Genomic DNA, 21,818 nt, shown 5'->3' with positions numbered 1-21,818 from the left:
ATTTAAAAGGAAAATACCTTTCACTAAAGTGGTATAAAAATAAGAAAAGTTTATAGTTTATATCGGAAAATATCTAGCTATAGTTTCTATTTACATTGTTTTCAACGGTTATATTTATATATGTACAAAATGTTGTTAAATCAAAATAACATTTATGTTGTATTTTATGACAAGAAAGTTAAATGTGGGATTCAACAAATCTGTATAAACTTAATAGAAAGACAATTATACCAGGTTTTTATCGGATATATTTTGTTAGTTTATATGTCAATGTTCTGCGGAATGTGGTTTATAAATTCATTTACAAAAAATGCGGTCCCGGACTTTATTTTTAAAAGCTGACAAAAACAGGGCATATTCACAATAGTGTCGCAATTGCTGTTTTAATTTTTATGATGATACAACTTGAATTACCCAACACAGACACAACGCCCATATATGTATGGTATAAATGAGCCGTGTCACGACAAAACCAACATAATGGGTTTGCGACCAGCATGTATCCAGACCAGCATCAGGATCCATGCTGTTCGCCTACAAACCCTATAACAAGTACAGAAACTGATAGCGAACAGCATGGATCCTGGTCAGACTGCGCGGATGCGCAGGCTGGTCTAGATTCATGCTGATCGCAAACGCACTATGTTGGTTTTGTCGTGACACGGCTCAAATAATGTTTCGTTAACTGTAACGGTCTGTTGCTCATTTACCTTATTTATTCATCTTTATCTTCTACAAGGGAATTTTTATCATGTAATTACGGAAAATTATTTACATCTAACAGGTAAACATCTTGTTTACAGATAATCGTACATTTCAAAATTCATCATATAAATAACCATGTTGTCACGTGATACGTGTAGACGTACAATCATGTGACCATTCTGACATTGAACCAAATAAAACCCACGTGTACTTTAAACGATAACGGGCAATAAATTGAACTCGAACATGAATACAAAATTAATGTAACATCTTTAGAGAATTATATATGTTCATAATTTTTCAAACTAAACTTAACCAATGGAAAAATCTACAGGGAATTAAGTACATAAATTTATACTTTTCGTGCATATAATATTCATTCAAAATCCGCTATAATGAGCACTGTCTGTTGTTAAAATAGAAATTTACATTTCGATAAAGTTCAAAGTATGTCACCATGAATTCGATAAAGTTCAAAGTATGTCACCATGAATGGAAACTTTCTTGTGTCAGCTTCGAGCAAGCACCTGAAAAGAACATTGGACATTCTGTAAGCGAGCTACATGAAATAATCTAGATTTTTGTGGAATTCGAACTCATATCGGGATATATCGGTTAGGGGAAGAAGTTTTTGAGTTAGCGATGTTAACAATTTGGCAACGCAGACCAGTTTAAATCCATTGATGTTAATTAATTAAAGATTAATTAATAAAAGAGTATTGATTCAGCAAAAATCTCAGTACTTCCGGCAACATTTTGAAAAAATAACAGGTTGAGTTTGTTTTCTTAATGTTTATTTAAACCCAATCGTCATAGTTTAGCGAAATATAACTGTAAACGGAGTAAGGCTATAGCTAAGGTCTGGTTGCCTGAACTACGATATTTTTAGGGCATATTAAGCCAAAATTATATAGTGACATGTTTATTGTCATAACTCGTTCAAGGCTGTGACCGGACAGCTTTAAGTCCACATATACCATGAACACAACGATTAACAGAAGGTCATCGTGGATCTCAATTGGTTACAGTGACCGCAGTTTGACCATCTGCAGTATGGAAAGTTGTAAAATTCAAAATTTTCCATAACGTTAAAATAAAGCAGACGACAGTTGAATAGATGAAACACTCAATTATTTATATCTATATTCAGCAGGGTTAATGCATTAATAACTTGTTTATCAAAGATTTATTTATTATATTTGCAGTTTAGATAGCGGTTAAAAAGGATCACAACGCCGACGCCGAGTTTAGAACAAATTATATCGCAAACCACTATAACAGTTTCAATCACTTTGTTTTTAAAAGAAAAATCTTGATTTTAAAACACTGTTATAATTATAAAGATGAGGTTCGGAAAGTTTTTGAATGTTAACGTAAACTTTGTGTTTTTATATAATGTTAATTCTAAATATAACAATCATCATAAATATGCACTCTTAATCACATGTAAACGGGAAATTCTTTTTATACAGTAAGAAAATAAAATTTCAATTAACATTTCAATATAGTTTATATTTTCTTATAACCTATTCAGCATTCGTCATATAAGAGCTATAAACTGATTAAACGACGAAAGAGATAAAGGTCCGTTTTGCATCGTGCACGCAGTAATACACTAAGATGAACTAAGTGTCCTTATCAGCAATGATTTTCCAAGTGACACATCAGTGGTATAGTACCCTACATTTTTCAAAAAGAACTATCACCCATTCATACCGTGACACTCAAAATCTGTATACATGCGTGACAGGGCTTATGTAAATATGGAAAATATATCCCTCCCCGTCGGCAGAGAAATTATCAACGGAAAATTTCTGTCCCCTACAAAAGTCTGAATATATAATAAGTCAGTTCAGTATGCAGACAGACCATTAAACAATCATGACTGGTATTAACGTAAAAGCTTGGATAAATGAGATCAGCGCGGACGGTGTGACGTTACAACAGTCACAGAATGCCTATATAAAATGGGCGGACAAATATGATGAGGTAATTAGTTTTTGTTGAATTATTTTTTTTTATCAAATAATATGAACGCAGACCAGTTGCAAACAAATTTTCACTGCAAATGCATAAATATATTCACAAATAACATGGAAATTAAACCAAAAAAAAAAAAAAAAAAAAAAAAAAAAACAAAAAAAAAAACAACAAAAACAACAAAAATAAAAAAATAAAATAAAAAAAATAATTATTTTGTGTAGAAATAAAAATGCAGCTATAAACCTATAAAAGCTATATACAGGTATGAACAAGATAAATAAATAATTAAAAATTATAGTAAAATAATAAATTTTCGTAATTTCTCTAATGTTCGTTGATTCCTTTATCTATCAAACACCTGTTTAAGCTAAAATTTGGTCTAAACTTTGGATGTCTCGTATAAAAATATTAACTTGTAAAAAAAAAAACATTTAAAAAAGTTTATCTATGATTTGGTTTTTGAAAATTTCTGTAAATATTTTTATCAGTACTCTTAAACGCGCCATTATTTCAAAAATGTGTTCATGCAGAAACCTAATTACTGATTCACGATGAATTTTTACATTGAATGAATTCCAGAAGATCGTTAAACTTTACATTACGTCGTGAAATGTGCCCTAACAGCTTTATTTAGGTTACACTTGATAAATACCGAAAATTATTAAAAATAAGGACTATATTACAGTGAACATGCAGAATATATTCTCCAAATAGAGTCTCATTTAATTTCATATTTATTCTACAGATTTTCATCTCTTTCATGCACATATCTCTGTATCTTTAATTAGGACATCTTTACCTACGTTTTACAGAATTAAGAAAAAAGAAAATTTCAAATAAGTTATATTCGATGCATGCATTTTAAGACAAGTAAAGTAAATAATTGAAAAGAATGAATTGTATTTTGATTTTTTATAAATATATTTTAGGATCTTGAAAACCACGCATTCACCGGACCCAAAAAGGTTGCACAAATAGTGCGGGACAAACTTTCCAATCAACGACCCGAAAATGTTCGAATACTCGATGTCGCCGCAGGAACTGGGCTTGTCGCTAAAGAGGTGAGTATGCAGAAATCTTACAATTGCAGGTTATCTAATGTTAAATAGTTTCAGATTTTACTAAGTATTAATCAGTAGCGACAATATTAATTAAAATATCACGCATATTAACGATGTTGTGCTTAAATGTATCTTTATTTACATCTCATCATTGCATATAACTGATAAAACATACATTTCTAAATATATATCTTTCAAAAAATGCATGTCCTGTTGATTTTAAAAGTTTATGACTGGTTAAAATGTCTCATCTTTTAGACCATGCTCTACGGTGCTATCAAGAAATACGTAGATCATTTTAATGAACATTATCACATATTATGCATTTCTAATGAATGATTCATATCACTGAAACTTAAAGAATAAATCTGATAATTTTTGTTTCATTTTCTTCATAATTATATTCTATATTTCAGCTAAGAGAGTTTGGTTTCCGGCATATTGACGCCCTGGAACCATCAGAAGCTATGCTGAAAGAGGCCAAGAAAGCTCATCTCTATGAGAATTACTTTATAGAATACATCTCGCAATCTCAAACCACAATATCTGAAAGTAAGCAACTTTTTTCCTTTTGACCTTTCGACATGATTTGTACAATATTAAAAGTACTGTTAAAACTGTTCAAAGTGGTATGTCTTTTCAAACGTAACATTACGTGACGAATTTGAAATAATAAGAGCTAGCAACTAGATATTGAGCGCTTTTAATATTGAATACCCTACAATGTATATTCTAATGTACTTGGCAAGCTGATTCTTCTACATCAAACGCTTACAATACAAAGGCGGTCGATCATTGTAAACTTGAAATAAATAGAACTGTTGATATAGGCAATTATATGACTCTATGATTTTGTAATTACAAATGTACCTATCTTCTTTTCTGATAATATTAGATTCATACGACGTTGTCACCGGAAGTGGACTCTACGCAAACGAGGCTCACGTGCCATGTGAAGCGCTCTATGAGATGATTCGACTTGTAAAACCAGGTAAGGTTATCTGTAAATTAAACCCTGAAATTGTCTTCTTGTAAATCAAACCTCCCAAAATAGTCGGGCAGTTGCCATATGCTATTCCTTTCACAAATTTGGAAAGAAATCATTTTTGCTCCACCCGTAAGATAGACGATTATTTAAAGAGTCAAAGATTAAAACATAAACTGAATATTTTGATGTAGCATAAAACACGGATCTTAATAACATTTATCCATGACAAAGTAATAATATTGAACCAAATTTCAATATACAATCATTTTCAGTACAATATATACAAATAATGAATCTATATCTCGTACAATCGTTGTTATACGTTCTATATTAAGTTTGTTTTATTTTTCAAGGTGGCCTTATTGTTCTTTGCGGTCGAAATCATCTTTTGAATGACAGTGAAACTTACAAGCGTCTGGAACCATTGATGAACAAACTAGAATCGGACCAGAAGTGGAAAAAAGTGTCACGTGAAATCTGGCCTGGATATTTGAAAGGAATAGACGGTGTAGCATGGTGCTACCAAGTACTTTAAAACAATATTCAGTTATATTTTTGTGTGTGTATGTCTGTTTTCATCAAAATGTAATATCATTAAAATATAGATTATGTTATTGTTACATTCTTGTCATTGAATGTATGAATAACCCTGTCCTTGTCCTGGTGATTTTGTCCTAATTTGTGATTACACATTTTCGAACAAATATAAAGCATAAAGACAGTACAAAATACATCAGATTACTGTCTATAAGTCTTGGCCTACTTTAGATTTGAAGACTACAATACAAAATAATGAAATGGTAAATTCATCTGTATTGATGAGTTTACAAGTTTGACGCTTAAATATGTCCATTATATTCCACTCTAACAATCCAAAATAATTTATATTACCGGATTTATTGGTTTTGATTTTACTTCAAACTTTCAACCACAGCCCTCGTTTTTGAATTCGTGTTAGTTTTTCAGGTTAACGTTCAGACTCACTACCATTTTCTATTCTACCACTGTGACAGTGTAAAATTTCAAAAGTTTAAAAAAATTTTGAAATGTATGCCACGTCCATTTTATTTAAGCGATTTAAGCATGCCAGACTGACAATGCAAGAACCACGTGCTAGCCTCCGTGCAGCAGCACTAAAGACGAAAGAAATATGAATTTATGGCCGCAACAAATATATCTGAGGTCTAATTCGTACCATGTTGCTGCTGTGCTAAGAGAAAATCATGATTATCAATTACCTTCTCTACCTTTTTTTAGAGAAAATGAACACATTCATCTGAATAAAATCAACTGGTAACAAAATATAAATTTCTAAAAGTTATAATTAATGCCCTTTTCTGTCAATGTATTGACTAAAATTAGCGGGTATTCGGTTAATTGAAATGTACCCGGGTACAAGGCAAAATGGAACCTATACCCGGTAATCATCTATACCCTATGAGTGACTGAGATCCGTTTGATAATGAAAAGTTTAAAACACGTGCGTTAAATAAAAACAGATATCAATGAGAATAAAACAACTGCATCTTCTACAATGATACTTGAAGACAATTATTAGAACAAATTAGAGAAAAATGAAAGTCTAAAAGAACGCCTAAAAACGGCAAAATTAATAATGTTGGCTTGTAGGCTCGGTTCGATCGAACCTGTCCATGGACGGTTGTGGCAGTTACAAGCCACAGTTCACGCCACCAGCAAACCGGCTTAAGCAGAATATAATATTTTAGTTAAATTAGAATAAATTGATTTTGTTATCAACCAAAGCCTTTGAAGTTTTCTTTTCAACGTGCACTTATCTTGCCCGATTGTTTACAATAACAATTTCTTGGATAAGATTTACAAACAACTTGCTAATTTTAATGTCACTATCCATACTTGTACTGCATGGTGAATACCTAGCTCACTTTTACAAGTAACATCATCGTCGTCCTTTGGATTTACCACACCAACTTCATAAACATAATATATATTTATTTTTATTTTATTTTAGCAACAACATAGATCACAGTTACATAATAAGATATATATAGATAAATAAATATATATAAAATAACAGTTTATCCAAATTAAAATATCATTTCATAAACAAATTTAGTTAATGACTGAGATCAGATGAGGCATTGGATAAATGTATTTAAAAAAAGAAGCAAATAAATAAATTAATAAAATCACATTTCAGACTACAACAGTCAGAATTATAATTATCACAGAATATTGTTTAAAGTTACTGATAAACATGATATAAAAGAAATAAAAGAATTTCAATAAAAATTCAATACAAAGGTTTTGTTTAATAGTGATCTATGGTTACAAGGATAGCCCATTAAGCTGGCGTGCTTATTTCCAATGGGGTCCTGTTAACCAAATAGATGGAAACAAGATGAAACCAGAGAGACATTCATTCCTCAAATAAAAATAGACAATGAGATAACCTTCAAATTATTCAATCACAGTAGTTTTGCATTATCACAGAAAGAAAGGCACAGGAAAAAATAAGATAACTAAAAAACAATAAAGTTTGGCGAACTTATGTCGCCACTTAGTAATATAAAAAAATCACTTTGATGTTGCGCAGCCCATATTGAAGCAAGATGGCTTTTAAACAGAATTTTTATATAAAGTTGGATTTGATATACATTTTACATCATCTGGCAAACTATTCCAATCTTTAATACCATTATAGAAAAAGGTGCTATTACATGTCTTATTACAAAGAGGAATTGAAAAATTAAACTTATTTGATCTAGTGTTGTAGTTGTGTATATCAGACATCCGAACAAAATTTGTTTTCATATAAGTTGGACACTTATTATAAAAAATCTTATGCATATGATTAAGTCTTAATTGTTTAACTCTGTTTTCAATATTTAACATGTTAACATCTGTAAAATCAGAAGGAGTTAAACTAGTTCTTGGATGGTAATCTTTTATAAACCTTATGACTTTGTTTTGAGCTACTTGCAGTTTCTTTTTCAGACTTTTATTTAAACTTTCGTACCAGGACGAACAAGAATAGTCAAAATGACATTGGATTAAAGCAGAACAAAGCAATTTTCTACAGTTAAATGATAGACATTTACTGTTTCTGTACAAAAATTTAAGTTTAGTGTTTACTTTAGATATGACTGTATTAACAATTTTTTCTCCAGACAGAAGATTTTCAATTTTCAAACCAAGATATTTGACTGTCTTAGTAAATTCAATAGTGTGACCATTACAAATAATATTAAAATTATTAATCTTTTTAAGTTTTTTCTTTGGACCAAAAATCATACATTCAGTTTTTCCTAAGTGGAGAGACGGTTTATTATCAACTAGCCAATCTGAACAAGATTCTAGTGCTTTACCTAATTTCTGTGAAATAAAATCAGGATCAGGATGAGAAAAAAGTATAGTGCTGTCATCAGCATACAAAATAAGCTTACACTCAGAATCGATACTGGTGATCATATCATTTACATAGCATAAAAAGAGCAATGGACCTAAAATACTTCCCTGAGGAACACCACAATTTACTATTGATGGAGAAAAAGAAAACTCTCCAATATGTACTAATTATATATACCTGTATTTACTTAGAATTTCGGAAAGTGTCATTAGAACAAAGGAAAACGGATCCGAGTTTAAACTTAAAAACTAAGATTACATCATTCATATATATCTTTCTGCAATCATTTTTAATGTACATGTAAATATCAGTTACGTTTATTATATACTTATAATTGAAATATTGAGAAATATTGATGGAATAAAATGTTCTGTATTTTCAAAACTTATTTTTCACTGCAGTGAAACATATTTTCCGTATTTTAGCTGGTATCTTGACTGACTTCTTTCTTCTGAATTCAGTCACTACACAAAATGTAAGGGTATATTTTTCAAATTGTTATGTAAAAGAAGAGGAGAAATTTTATTTAATAAACAGAAAATTCAAGTTTTTTTCTTTAAATACAGGATTTATTTTCGTCTTGTGATGCGAAAATTATCATATTTCATACCACTTTATGAAAATAAATTCTGTATTTATAGAAAAAAACTTGAATATTCTCTATATATAATTATATTGAAAAGTTAATTTAGACGAAGTATATTATACTTTATTTTCTAATTCTGCTTTTGTCATTGTTGTATTATCATTACATTTCTGCGTCTTTCTTTTCGCAATTTATTTTAAAGAAAACTGCGCATTGCATAAATGTTGTAATACATATAGGTAAACATGACCTAAACTACCATTATGTAAAAATGTTAAAATTTTCTTGATGAAAAAAAAAAAAATAAATAAAATAAATAAATAAAAAAATGCGATTGTCACGTGAAAACGGTACGGTATAGGTACGGGTTTAGTACAAGCGCGATAATTTCTCACGACTTACTTATTTTACGACGCACGGAAGCAATATGGTGGACGAAGCAACAAAACGAAGCCTTGCACAAATTCCACTCTTAAAAACGAAAGCAGGACCGCGAGATGGTGAAATATGGGTGAACAGACTAAAAGAAGAATATCAGTCGTTAATTAAGGTGACTATATTTAAATATACTAAAGTGTGTCCTTGTAAATAGATCTACATTCTACAATATGTCAACGCGACCTAAGAAAATGTACCATATGTTACATATATACCTTTGAGAGTTTAATTTAGTCGCGTATTTATCGTTTAAAGATATTTATTCCTTTATATACAATTTGAAAATGTATAATCTTACATTTCTGTGTAGGTTTGTTGGCTGCTGCGAACAAGACACATCATCTCTCCCCCTGACATTTTTCAAATCATAATAATTTAATTGAATAAAACATCTCTGATAAAAGGTTCGTACGAGCCCGTATAGTCCTTTAAATATGACGTCGCTTTGAGATATTTTTACTTCAGGGCAAAGCAACGTCATATCAAAATTGCTCAAAAACCCGTAGCATGTTCCACTAGAAAATCGGGCAGAACGAAAAATAAGACCGCGTGTATTTACATTAGTTTTGACCTATTTATGAACAAAACTAAAAAATAAATACCTTTTGTCAAAATAAAATTAAACTGTCACATCCGAAAAATCATTTTTAAATCCTATCATGTATTTAAATTCCTTTTACAGCCGATAAACTAATGCAGGGTTCGACATTAACGGGATCCCGGGATTCCGAGGATCCCAAAAAGTCGGGAGGAATCTCTGTGATTCCTAGCTGGGGATTCCGTTGGGATCCCTGAAAAATTGCTGTGTAAATTTTTGAAATTGTCTGAATTAATATCATTGAATCACAAATATTCAAGAAAAGAGTTAATAAAGACTGGCAGAACTGCAATGTTCAAGAAAGAAAAGAAAAATCCCGCCGGTAAAATCTACGCTCTTGAATCATGTACGCCAGATTTCCTTTGTGCAGTGACTGCTATCAACTCATTTGCGATATATAATGAAAATAATTTTGGCTAAAGAAACATTCTTGAATAATTTTATATCATGCATTGACTTCATAATATTAAGTTGTGAAAATTCAAGAAAGAAAAATAATTATCGTATAATTATTACACGAGCGGTGTGTACTTCAAATATGTGCAGATCGGCGTTGCCGGCGGTATATATAGCTACGAAGTTTTTTTTTGTGTGCAAAAATTCGGCATTTGTTGATCATTGTAAATTTTCGTAAAAAAAAGTGAAAAAACAAAAAGATTACTGATGTATTTTTTTCCCCTGTAGTACACAGGTTATCGGCGTGGGACCAAGCCCTACCCCTAAGGTACAAAATCAAACAATTCTATCAAAAAATATAATACTGATACTATAAACACTATAGTATCAGTATTATATTTTTGATAGAATTGTTTGATTTTGTATTGACATGTATTTTGAATATATTTAAGTATATTTGGGTAGTATTGTGGGTCCTGGGGGTGGTACCTTAGGGGTAGGGCTTGGTCCCACGCCGATAACCTGTGCTGTAGTACAGCAAAAGTATAATTAATAAATAGAAAAAAAGAATCCATACTTTTCAGTTTAAAATCCTTTTTGAAACTCTGCAGCCTAATTGCTAAAAAATATTGTCTAACTAAAGACTGAAGTGTTCTAAGGTCAATCAAGGTCACGCATAATTTACCGACAAAAAAATAGAAAAATCCTTAGGTGAAACATACACCAAATGACGTATATTTCATCTGACAGTTCTTTGGGCCAATCAGTGCTCTGAACTACATGACTGCTGTATGCGGTGAGTGCCTTTGATGTGGCATATGTCAAAACTTAAAAGAAATCAATACACACAGGGAGGAAAAGAATCGGGCATTTCAGTGTAAAAATTGAGAACAATAAATTTGGATATTACACATCCTGTCATGGACTTGGAGCAACTTTTTATTTTTAAAAACGAAATCATTTGAAGGTACCCTATTTGTAATGCAAACAAAACTTTTTTCTTGATATTTTAGCTTTAGTAAAAATTTAACAAAATATTTAATTTACAACAATCGATGGGATATTTCCTTTTAAACGCAAAAAGTGTACAGTAAGATGAAAATCACTTTTTTTTTTTAAAGTGATCATAATTAAACATTTCTTTTTAAATGACATGAAAGTAAATATTTTCCAAAAGTTATCCATACCAGAACTTACTGGAATATGGAGCCTAATCATTACCTGTAAGTTTTTAAAGATCTACAGATGATAATGTTGGCTCTATTTCAGTGAACCCTAGGCTATCTGGGAAAATGTTTCCCCAGTCCACTTAACTTCAAAAGTTCAAACCCTAAGTCTCATTGCCCAGTCACTTGCATTATACCTTCATTTACAGAAACTGGTTCACAATTATCAACCCCAGGAAGAAAACAGGTTTTATTTTCAAATCGAACTCTTGTTCAGTGGGTGAGCTTAATGTTATTCTGTTTACGTGCATGTAAAAAATGTATTATGTTTTAATTTATCTTAGCAGTCCAATTATATATACACTAGTAAAGTAAACACTTTGAAACACTTTTAAAACTTTAAACAGCAATATTTCCAAAGGGCTCATATGGCCAGTTATGTGTTGACGTGCCGTAAAAATCCAAGCAAACAAAAAAAAAAACCCAAAGGGCTCATAAACTACATTTTCTGCATCTGAAACAAGGCAATATATCATGTGTGTGGTCTTTAAAAAAAAAAATTGAAATCGGATTGCTGCACACCCTTGTTGTTATTCTTTGCCTTCATATTTTACTATTTTGATCTGAGGAATCCCTGACAATTAGGAGGAATCCCTGAATTTAATCTCAGGGATTCCTATGGGATCCCTTGTTAAAACAGTTAGTGTCGAACCCTGTAATGGCGGTCATACAGTGCGCGAAATCTGATTGGCTAATTCAAATGCAAGTGTTTAACTTTAACTGAGTCAGAACATTCTAACAAAATATTTTTTAACGAAATAATTGCCCATGCACCGTCAGTGTGTTCGAATATATTTTTCCGTCCAAACAATTGGAATCAATCTGTAAAGCACCTTGCATAACCAGTATGGCTGATAGACAAAAATAGATTAATGTTTATATTTTATTTTAAATTGATAAGTACATTGTTTGAGAGTTTTTGTGTATGACTGAGCATGAAATTGAAAGAAAAGAAGATAAGCTTTTGAATAAAGCTTGAAAGGCAAGACAATAAAGTTATAGACATTTTTTTATTTTTTATGATGCTTTGCGCTTTTGAGCAATCACTATTAGACATCAGACTTGACCGACATAAACTATAGCAAGCCTGTAATGTCTAATATATTGGACTAGAGCCCGTATTGATAGCCAAAAGATCTAGCCATATGTGAGTCATGTAAAACTAGCCTATACACACTGATATGGCTAGCTGGACAGCACTTTTTCAAATAAATAACCTAAAACAATAATAAATATATTTGAAAAATGTCACACTGTAGCAGACTTCCAGAAATACGTTGGTCCTACGGACATGTCCGATAAATTTTGATTAGGTCGGACGATTTTGTATTCCTGATCGGTCCAACTATTCGGCTTTTATCCAAGTCGCATGTTACTTTATTGTATACAAAATGGTGTCGCTAAAGTAAAGGTGCCAAAGCTGGTAAAAAACGAAAATCTACATCAGAGGAGAGGGCAGAACAGCAGTAAAAGGATGAAAAGAAAAGACTTGAGACAAATTTAATGGAAAATGGAAGCAGGACCGTGAATCGTTGATGTATGACAGGGAGGAGATGAAAATGCGCTGTACGGATTGTGCCGATTTTAACAGCGAAAAAATTAAAACTGAAAAGTTTCATAGAAATACAAGCACAAGTTTTCCTTTGATTTTGATTAATTTTATTTGGTCTGACAGATTTCGTTTCGGTCTGACAGATTTTCATGGTTTGTCAGACCGAATGTCTGACACTTTTTTCTAACTTTCGGGAAGTCTGCTGTAGCGTGAGTATGTAGTTGAACTGTTCAAGTTCTCTGTATTTGATATTACACTTACAGGAGCTGATAATTGTTTAGAAAGTTGGTTTATGTTCAATGAATTGCAACTATTATATCTTTTCAGTATGTTCAAAATAACAAAGAAGCTGATAATGACTGGTTCCGACTAGAATCAAATAAAGAGGGAACCAGATGGTTTGGCAAGTGCTGGTATATTCATGAACTCTTAAAATATGAGTTTGATGTAGAATTTGATGTAAGTTTTTGAAAACTTCATAAGAAAGACTTCATTGTTTAAAATAGAGATTTTACATTATTATTTGTACTATTTAGAACTCATTTAAAGAACATGAGATATAAAACTTTAGGTGCAATGTTTTTAAATCAACAATGTCTTATTAATGTCTTATTTTTCTAAATCTTATTTGGTTGTCCATTTCTGTCAAACCTGTTTTTGGGAATCTAGATACATCTTACTGGTCTTAAAGTGACATAATCATGTCAGATGATGCTTTTTAAGTGTCTGAACTGTTAAGTACACGTAGGTTACGGTAGAATATCTATCTATCTGCTATTTGTTGTCTAAGCTTCTAGCTATAAAACAATTTTTCTCTGCAATTTTTATTATCTAAAATGGAATGATGGTTTTGTTATCAGTGAACATTAGATCATTCTCTGAATGTAATGTGCTGTTGTCATTTCTCTTTTTATTTCACTACTAAAGATAAAGACTAAAGATTTTTTTTATTTTCTTTTCCAGATACCTGTCACCTACCCAACTACTGCCCCTGAAATAGCTCTACCAGAATTAGATGGTAAAACTGCTAAAATGTACAGGTATATATACACTTAATTAAGTGTCTCCAAAAGACATATTGTTTCTGCCTAGCCGTCAGTCTGTCCGTCCCTCCGCATTAAGCTTGTCCGGCCTTCAAAGGTCAAACTACTGATAGGATTTCATCCAAACTTTACAGGAGTGATCAGTGTCATCCCTTGTTGTGCACATTGCCAGCACGTTCCACTTTGCTGCACAAAATGGCAGCCAGAGGTAAAAATAGAAAAAAATCTTGTCCTGCAGCTTTCACAGGTCAAATTAGTGGTGGGATTTCAACCAAACTTCACAGGAGTGATCAGTACTATCCTTAGTTATGCATTTCGCCAGCACATTCTGCTTCAATGCACAAATGGCCACCAGAGCTATAAATAGAATAATCTTGACCAGCTTACACAGATAGAATTGCTGGTTAGATTTAAATGAAACTTCACAGGAGTGAACAGTACCAGGGTTTTACGGGACGCAGAATTTTGCGTCCCTATACGCATAAATTTTGACATGTACGCATATAAGTTATCCACTTGCGTCCAAGTGTATGCACAAAAAATAATCCTAGACAATAGATATTATTGTTTCTGGCCTGACATGATTTTATCTCTTTCTTCTCAAAGCTCACAAAATTCCATTTAAATCTAATACAGCGAGCAGAAAATGCTTGCATTGTTTATTGCGGAAGTTAACATAATTGAAATCTACTGCGCATGCTCTTTGCAAGTGCCCGCTGCAGAAACTGATGACGTTTATCGTGCAAGCTACAGTAACTGATGACGTTTACCGTAAAATCTATTTTAAGTAGCTGTTTTTGGTTTTTCTGTTGCTATATTTAGACGGACTATTTAGAACAAGCAATTAATATTGGTTAGCGTATCCAATGTCGATGCGAATGTATTTTGTACATGAACGGCAATAATAAAAAAGGCAGTGCTTTTTGCAAACTTATTTTCATAGTGTTATAGAAATTAAGTCACTGGGTATGTTATTATCGTTGGTGTTATAAATATAATGGTTTCGGCGAACTTAACTTTTGACTGGGACATCAAGTATGCCCCAGCTTATGAGGAGGTGCAAAAGCGCTTTCGTCAGCCTTTTGTTATATGATATTTTTTAAAACGCAACATATTTAGCTGACTGGTCTGTAAAGTTATATATTGTGTGTTTACTAGTTCAGCTAAAATATTTACAAATAGATCAGTACAAATTTTCAGTCTGTTGGTGTAATTACCTTATCAATAACAAAATATGCTACTAAAACTTGACATTCCAGCCACTCAAAGACTTATAAGCCTTGGAAATAGCACAAAGGGCTACTATAGGGCTATAAAAACCTAGTGATAAAAGATATTGAAATCATATACTTCTAATTATGAAAACAGTACAATTTACATGCATATCTCTTACAGGGTAAATAAATGATTTTAAGCAAAATAGAGTGGTCTTCATAGTCTTTTATAGTGAAAATAATTTTGGACCCCTAAAATTCAGGCCTGGACCCCTACTTTTCTAGGCTGTGCATCCACTGGACCCCTAAAATTTCAAAGAGATGTAAAACCCTGACAGTACCATCCCTAGATGTGCATATTGCCCGCATGTTCTGCTTTGCTGCACTAATTGGCCACCAGAGCTATAAATAAAAAATCTTGTCCAGCTTTCACAGGTAAACCTACTGGTAGGATTTCAATTAAACTTCACTTGAGTGATCATTACCATCCCTAGTTGTGCATATCACGGCATGTTCTGCTTTGCTGCACAAAATGGCCATCACAGCTATAAATAGAAAAATCTTGTCGGGCTTTCACATGTCAAGCTACTGGTGGGATTCCAATGAAACTTCAAATGAGTGACCATACATAGTTTTGGGAGACATATGTTTTTGTGACAAAAACCCTTCTAGTTAATGATGCTTCTCCTGTTGCAAAATTGATTAACAGATTGAAGTGTCTATAATGTGGCAAGTTAAAGATATTAAATTCTTTGAAGGCAAGTGGTGGTAATGTTTTTCCAATGCTATCAGTATTAAGGCATGTTTTAATGTTTGATCAGGCTTGCTCAGCTATTATGTGGTCACTTTTAACTTTAGATATTAAAACTACTTTTGATAACTATGGACAGGTCTTAATTCATAGTCAGACATTTTTATGCCACCGCAGCATCTGCGATGCGGTGGCATATAGCGATTCACCTGTGTGTGTGTGTGTGTGTTTGTTTGTGTGTGTGTGTGTTATATAGATTATATAGTGAACTTAAAAAATCTTCTTGTGAAAAACCACTAGTCCAATTTCAACCAAACTTGGCAGGATTGATCCTTGGGTGAAGAGGTTCCAAAGTTGTTCAAAGAATTTCATTCCATGCAGAAATCTGGTTGCCATGGCAATTAAAAAGAATTAAAAGAATAAATTTAAAAAATCTTCTTGTAAAGACCCAAAAGGCCTAGAGCTTAGATATTTTGCATAAGGCATTGTCTGGTAGACCTCTACCAAGATTGTTCAAATTATAGCCCTGGGGTCAAAATTGGCCCGCCCCGGGGGGTCATTGATTTTCACTATATGTACATATAGTAAAAACTTAAAATACCTTCTTGTAAAGACTGAAAAGGTCTAGAGCTTAGATATTTTGCATAAGGCATTGTCTGGTAGACCTCTACCAAGATTGTTCAAATTATAGCCCTGGGGTCAAAATTGGCCCAGCCCCGGGGGTCATTGATTTTCACTATATGTACATATAGTAAAAACTTAAAATACCTTCTTGTCAAGACTCAAAAGGCCTAGAGCTTAGATATTTTGCATAAGGCATTGTCTGGTAGACCTCTACCAAGATTGTTCAAATTATAGCCCTAGGGTCAAAATTGCCCCTGCCCCTGGGGTCATTGATTTTCACTATATATACATATAGTAAAAACTTAAAATACCTTCTTGTAAAGACCCAAAAGGCCTAGAGCTTAGATATTTTGCATAAGGCATTGTCTGGTAGACCCTTACCAAGATTGTTCAAATTATAGCCCTGGGGTCAAAATCGGCCGGCCCCTAGTGTCATTGATTTTCACTATATGTACATATAGTAAAAACTTAAAATACCTTCTTGTAAAGACCCAAAAGGCCTAGAGCTTAGATATTTTGCATAAGGCATTGTCTGGTAGACCCTTACCTAGATTGTTCAAATTATAGCCCTGGGGTCAAAATCGGCCCCGCCCGGGGGGTCATTGGTTTTCCTTATATGTATATAGTAAAAACTTATAGTAAAAACTTTTAAAAAATTTCTTGTAGCAATTGACAAATGCTAGAGGTTAGATATTTTGCATGAAACATTGTGAAGTGAACTTCTAGCAAGATTGTTGTTGAATTATAGCCCTGGTGTCAAAATTGCCCCCGCCCCAGGGGTCATTGATTTTAAATATAATTATATATATATAGTAAAAAATCTTATTGTCTGAAGGTACAAGGCTTAGAGCTTTAATATTTGTTAAATGATATCATCTATAGGAACTCTACCAAAGTTGTTCAAATTTTGCTTCTAGTGTCAAAATTAGCCCCGCCCCGGGGGTCATAGGTTTTCCTTATATGTATATAGTAAAAAATTAAAAAAAATCATTTTCTCTCAATTTACAAAGGCTAGAGTTAAGATATTTTGCATGAAACATTGTGTAAGGAACCTCTAGCAAGATTGTACAAATTATAGCCCTGGGGTCAAAATTTGCCCCACGCCCAGGGGTCATTGATTTTCACTATGTACACATAGTAAAAAAATAAAAAAATATTTTTGTCTGAAGGAACAAGGGTTAGAGCTTTGATGTTTGCTATATAATATCATCTATAGGTCCTCTACTAAAGTTGTTCAAATTTTTCCCCTGGTGTCAAAATTGGCCCTGCCCGGGGGCAGTGATTCTCATTATGTACACATAGTAAAAAGAGAAAATAAAACAAATGTTTTCTGAATGGGAGAAAGCTACAGCTTAGATATTTGACTTGAAATGTTGTTTGGTGGACCTGTATCAAGATTGTTTTGAATTAAACCCTTGGGTCCAAAATTTTGCCTTGCCCAAGGGGACAGTGACCTACTTTCTTGTCCTTTGATGTACAGCAATGAAATTATGACCATGTGAACAGTTTTAGTTGTAAAATTGAACTTTGATATCAGGTGACCTAGATTTTGTTGATGTGACCTACTTTCTTGTCCTTTGATGTACAGCTATGAAATTTGAACCCTGTGCACAGATTAAGATGTAAAGTGAACTTTGATTTCAGCTGACCTAGATTTTGACAAAGTGTCTTACTGTGTTGTCCTTTTGATGTCACAGTCATGAAATTTAGGCTGTGTGAAATAGGCTTCACCACCAAATTCACTAGACTCGAGTGCATTGATATATTCCTACTCTGATCTTTTATTGAGTTAAAATTAGATTTAACCACTTATCTGATAATAAGAATAAGATAGGTCAGGGATCTATGCTTTATGACAGTCTTCAAAATTGTAAAGAAACAAAAAAAATCTGTTCCTACACTACTATTTAGTGTTGTATTAATGCGGTGGCATAGCATTTTTCTCAAATGCAATCTTGTTTGATACTGAGATATTGTGGTGTTAATGTTAAATATACAATATAGTAATTACACATATACTGTTTTAATGCTTTCAGAGGAGGGAAAATTTGTTTGACAGACCATTTTAAACCACTCTGGGCTAGAAATGTACCTAAATTTGGAATAGCTCATGCAATGTCACTAGGAGTAAGTAATCTTAAAATGATCAAAGTTCCATTTACATTTTGGTGAATTGGCTTTGCTTATGAGCCTTTAATAAACCAATTGCCTGTTTTCTTCATATATCTACAATATTTGCTTTAATGGTCAAACTGATCTTCACAAATACATATTATAGATTAGATTTAAAGCCATTTAAATCTTTTGATGGAACCCTGAAATTGACCAGTTACATAAATTCTATGTGATTAGAATAAAAGAATGCATGTACATTTGTATCTAAAGACCATACAGTTTAAAGGTTCTACTTTCAGTCAGTATCCAAGAAAAAAACCTCAACAAACAGAATATAAAATGTTCAGAAAGATGTTTATGTTCAACAGTTGTTATTTCTAGTTATCCCCCGCCGATGAAATCAGGAGGGGGATATAGTTTTGGCGTTGTCCTTCCATCCGTCCATCCGTCCGTCCGAATTTCGTTTCCGGGACTAGTTCTCTGCAACTACTGGCTGGAATTCAACGAAACTTTATGGGAATCATCAATATCAAGAGGAGATGCACATAAAGTCGGCTTGTTCCGATCCGACACTTTAACTCAGAGTTATAGCCCTTGATTAGTTATGCATATAAATCGTTTTCGCGCTACTTCTCTGCAACTACTGGCTGGAATTCAACGAAACTTTATGGGAACCTTCAATACCAAGAGGAGATGCGCATATCATTGCCTTGTTCCGGTCAGACACTTTAACTCAGAGTAATGGCCCTTGATTAGTTATGCAGTATGCATATAGAGCAAAAATCATTTCCCAGCTACTTCTCTGCAACTACTGGCTGGAATTCAACAAAACTTTATGGGAACCTTCAATACCAAGAGGAGATGCGCATATCGTCACCTTGTTCGGGTCAGACACTTTAACTCAAAGTTATAGCATTTGATTAGTTATGCAGTATGCATATAGAGCAAAAATCGTTTCGGCGCTACTTCTCTGCAACTACTGGCTGGAATTCAACAAAACTTTATTGGAACCTTCAATACCAAGAGAAGATGTGCATATCATTGGCTCTTGATTAGTTATGCAGTATGCATATAGAGCAAAAATCGTTTCCGCCCTACTTCTCTGCAACTACTGGCTGGAATTTAACAAAACTTTATGGGAACCTTCAATACCAAGAGAAGATGCGCATATCATTGCCTTTTTGGGGTCAGACATTTTAACTCAGAGATATGGCCCTTGATTAGTAATGCAGTATGCATATAGAAAAATATTTGTTTCTGCGCTACTTCTCTGCAACTACTGGCTGGAATTCAATGAAACTTTATTGGAACCTTCAATACCAAGAGGAGATGGGCATATCGTCGCCTTGTTCATGTCAGACATTTTAACTTAGAGTTATGGCCCTTGATAACTTATGCAGTATACAACCAGAGCAATAATTGTTTCCGTGCTACCTCTCTGTAACTACTGGCTGGAATTCAATGAAACTTTATGGGATACGAAGAGGAGATGTGCATATAGTCGCCTTGTTCCTGTCAGACACTTATAACTCAGATTTATGGCCCTTGATTAGTTATGGAGTATGCATACATCTCATTGGCATTTCCAGATATTACTATTTAACACAGAGTTATGGGTCTTGTTATTGCCCTGAATATTTATCAAGTTCAAAGAATATTACTGTTTATGCCATGATAAATATATAAATAAAGCCTTATGTCTTCAGTTGTTGTGTTAGTAATAACCAGTACTCGGCGGGGGATATAAATTGAACGAATTTGCTTGTTTTACTTATTTTTGAACAAAACTCAAGTTTTGATTCAAAACAAATGTTTAAGTAACATTGAGAACACTATAATTATGAAAACATTGAATTCTATTTTCAGCTTGGACCATGGTTGGCAGTAGAAATTCCGGATTTAGTAGAAAAAGGAATTATAACACATAAAGAAAATACTGGTGCTGCTGAGAAGTGATGATAAATCTTTATTTAGTGGGTTTTTGTAAAAAAATAATCTGGGGTGTTCTGTTGATCGGAATAATTGTGTTCAAGATTGGGACTCTTATCGAATAAATCAAGAAAAAATTAGCACTTTTGGAATATACATAGCTTATAAAGGATTTTGAATTTATATTTTATTTTTTTGTTAGTGTTTAAAGGCTCATTGTGTCTCAGAATTGCTTTTTTCCTATTTCTCAAAAGATTTTTTTTGTGTTTGTACTTTAATAGTCTCAAAAAAGTTCCTCATTGGCAAATCTGTTTTATCTATTGCATTTTGGCAATAAGTACAGTTATAGCGATTGAGTTTGGAAGTTAAAAAATACTACTTTGATTACAATTTGCTACTTTTACTACAACTAATTTTATAATAAGAGCTCCTTTCCTTAGGTAACAAGCATTTAAAATGCTCTAAAATAATTATTTAAACACTATACTACTGTACACATGTTTGCCTTCTCTAAAATGAAATTTTAATTGTTTCTGGGGCATAATATGCCTTTGAAGTATTTTCTATAGCTCTTGAGGACAGACATTCTTTGTTAATCTTGTGATGGTTGTAGTTTATGAAAGAAAAGAATGTTGATTTAATTTATTTTTTATTTACTTTACATTTCATATTCTTTTATTCCTGCAAAAAAACAAGAAGTACATACATTTGTATGATTTTAACTTTGTTTAAATTCTGTATAGATGTTCAAATGAGATATTATTTGCCTGAATTCAAATCAGAGTTAGAATCATGGTCTGTGATAAGATATGATGAGGATTCAAATTGATTGTTTGATTAGTAAATTATTACTGATGTAACTATCTACATTACATTTATTCTCTTTGCATGGCAAGATAAAAATGATAAAAATCTTGTTCATAATACAGAATACATAATATCAGAAAGATAACTTTCCATATATCCTCCTAGAATGTTACAGATTAGTTACCTCCCTTTGATTGTCTTTTGATTTTATTTTAATGATATATTAATGGTAGATTTACTACATCATTGCTTTTTTATGCTCCCCGAAAAATTTTGGGGGAGCATATAGTCGGCGCCTTTCCGTCTGACCGTCTGTTGTCTTGTCCGGAGCATAACTTGAAAACCCTTGGAGATAATTTGTTTAAACTTCATACAGTGGTAGAGGGCATTGAGGGGAACCATAACTCTATTTTG

At 32.7% G+C, this 21,818-nt stretch overlaps 2 protein-coding genes across 2 annotated transcripts; both read left to right on the top strand.

Annotated features, from left to right (window-relative positions):
- The first annotated feature begins 2,537 nt into the window (after positions 1-2,537).
- On the top strand, positions 2,538-5,351 carry LOC132746211 (methyltransferase-like protein 27). The gene is made up of 5 exons (XM_060735287.1): positions 2,538-2,694; positions 3,618-3,749; positions 4,166-4,301; positions 4,645-4,740; positions 5,091-5,351. Exons 1-5 carry the CDS (start codon positions 2,587-2,589, stop codon positions 5,270-5,272), a joined length of 654 nt encoding a protein of 217 aa, XP_060591270.1. The 5' UTR covers positions 2,538-2,586; the 3' UTR covers positions 5,273-5,351.
- A 3,751-nt stretch (positions 5,352-9,102) lies between these two features.
- LOC132746210 (ubiquitin-fold modifier-conjugating enzyme 1) lies at positions 9,103-20,649 on the top strand. Its single transcript, XM_060735286.1, has 5 exons — positions 9,103-9,261; positions 13,249-13,380; positions 13,885-13,961; positions 18,590-18,680; positions 20,535-20,649. Exons 1-5 carry the CDS (start codon positions 9,139-9,141, stop codon positions 20,622-20,624), a joined length of 513 nt encoding a protein of 170 aa, XP_060591269.1. The 5' UTR covers positions 9,103-9,138; the 3' UTR covers positions 20,625-20,649.
- The last annotated feature ends 1,169 nt before the right edge of the window (positions 20,650-21,818 follow it).

This window comes from Ruditapes philippinarum, unplaced genomic scaffold (assembly GCF_026571515.1).
Source record: "Ruditapes philippinarum isolate M1 unplaced genomic scaffold, ASM2657151v2 ctg9942_1_1_1_1, whole genome shotgun sequence".
NCBI lineage: Eukaryota > Metazoa > Mollusca > Bivalvia > Venerida > Veneridae > Ruditapes > Ruditapes philippinarum.
This window is presented reverse-complemented; position numbering and strand designations above follow the sequence as displayed.

Coding starts and splice junctions, on each gene's coding strand:
- LOC132746211 (XM_060735287.1), top strand. CDS start 2,587: ATGACTGGTATTAACGTAAAAGCTTGGATAAATGAGATCAGCGCGGAC. Junction 2,695..3,617: donor GGGCGGACAAATATGATGAG/GTAATTAGTTTT, acceptor AATATATTTTAG/GATCTTGAAAACCACGCATT. Junction 4,741..5,090: donor GATTCGACTTGTAAAACCAG/GTAAGGTTATCT, acceptor TTATTTTTCAAG/GTGGCCTTATTGTTCTTTGC.
- LOC132746210 (XM_060735286.1), top strand. CDS start 9,139: ATGGTGGACGAAGCAACAAAACGAAGCCTTGCACAAATTCCACTCTTA. Junction 9,262..13,248: donor AATATCAGTCGTTAATTAAG/GTGACTATATTT, acceptor ATATCTTTTCAG/TATGTTCAAAATAACAAAGA. Junction 18,681..20,534: donor CTCATGCAATGTCACTAGGA/GTAAGTAATCTT, acceptor TTCTATTTTCAG/CTTGGACCATGGTTGGCAGT.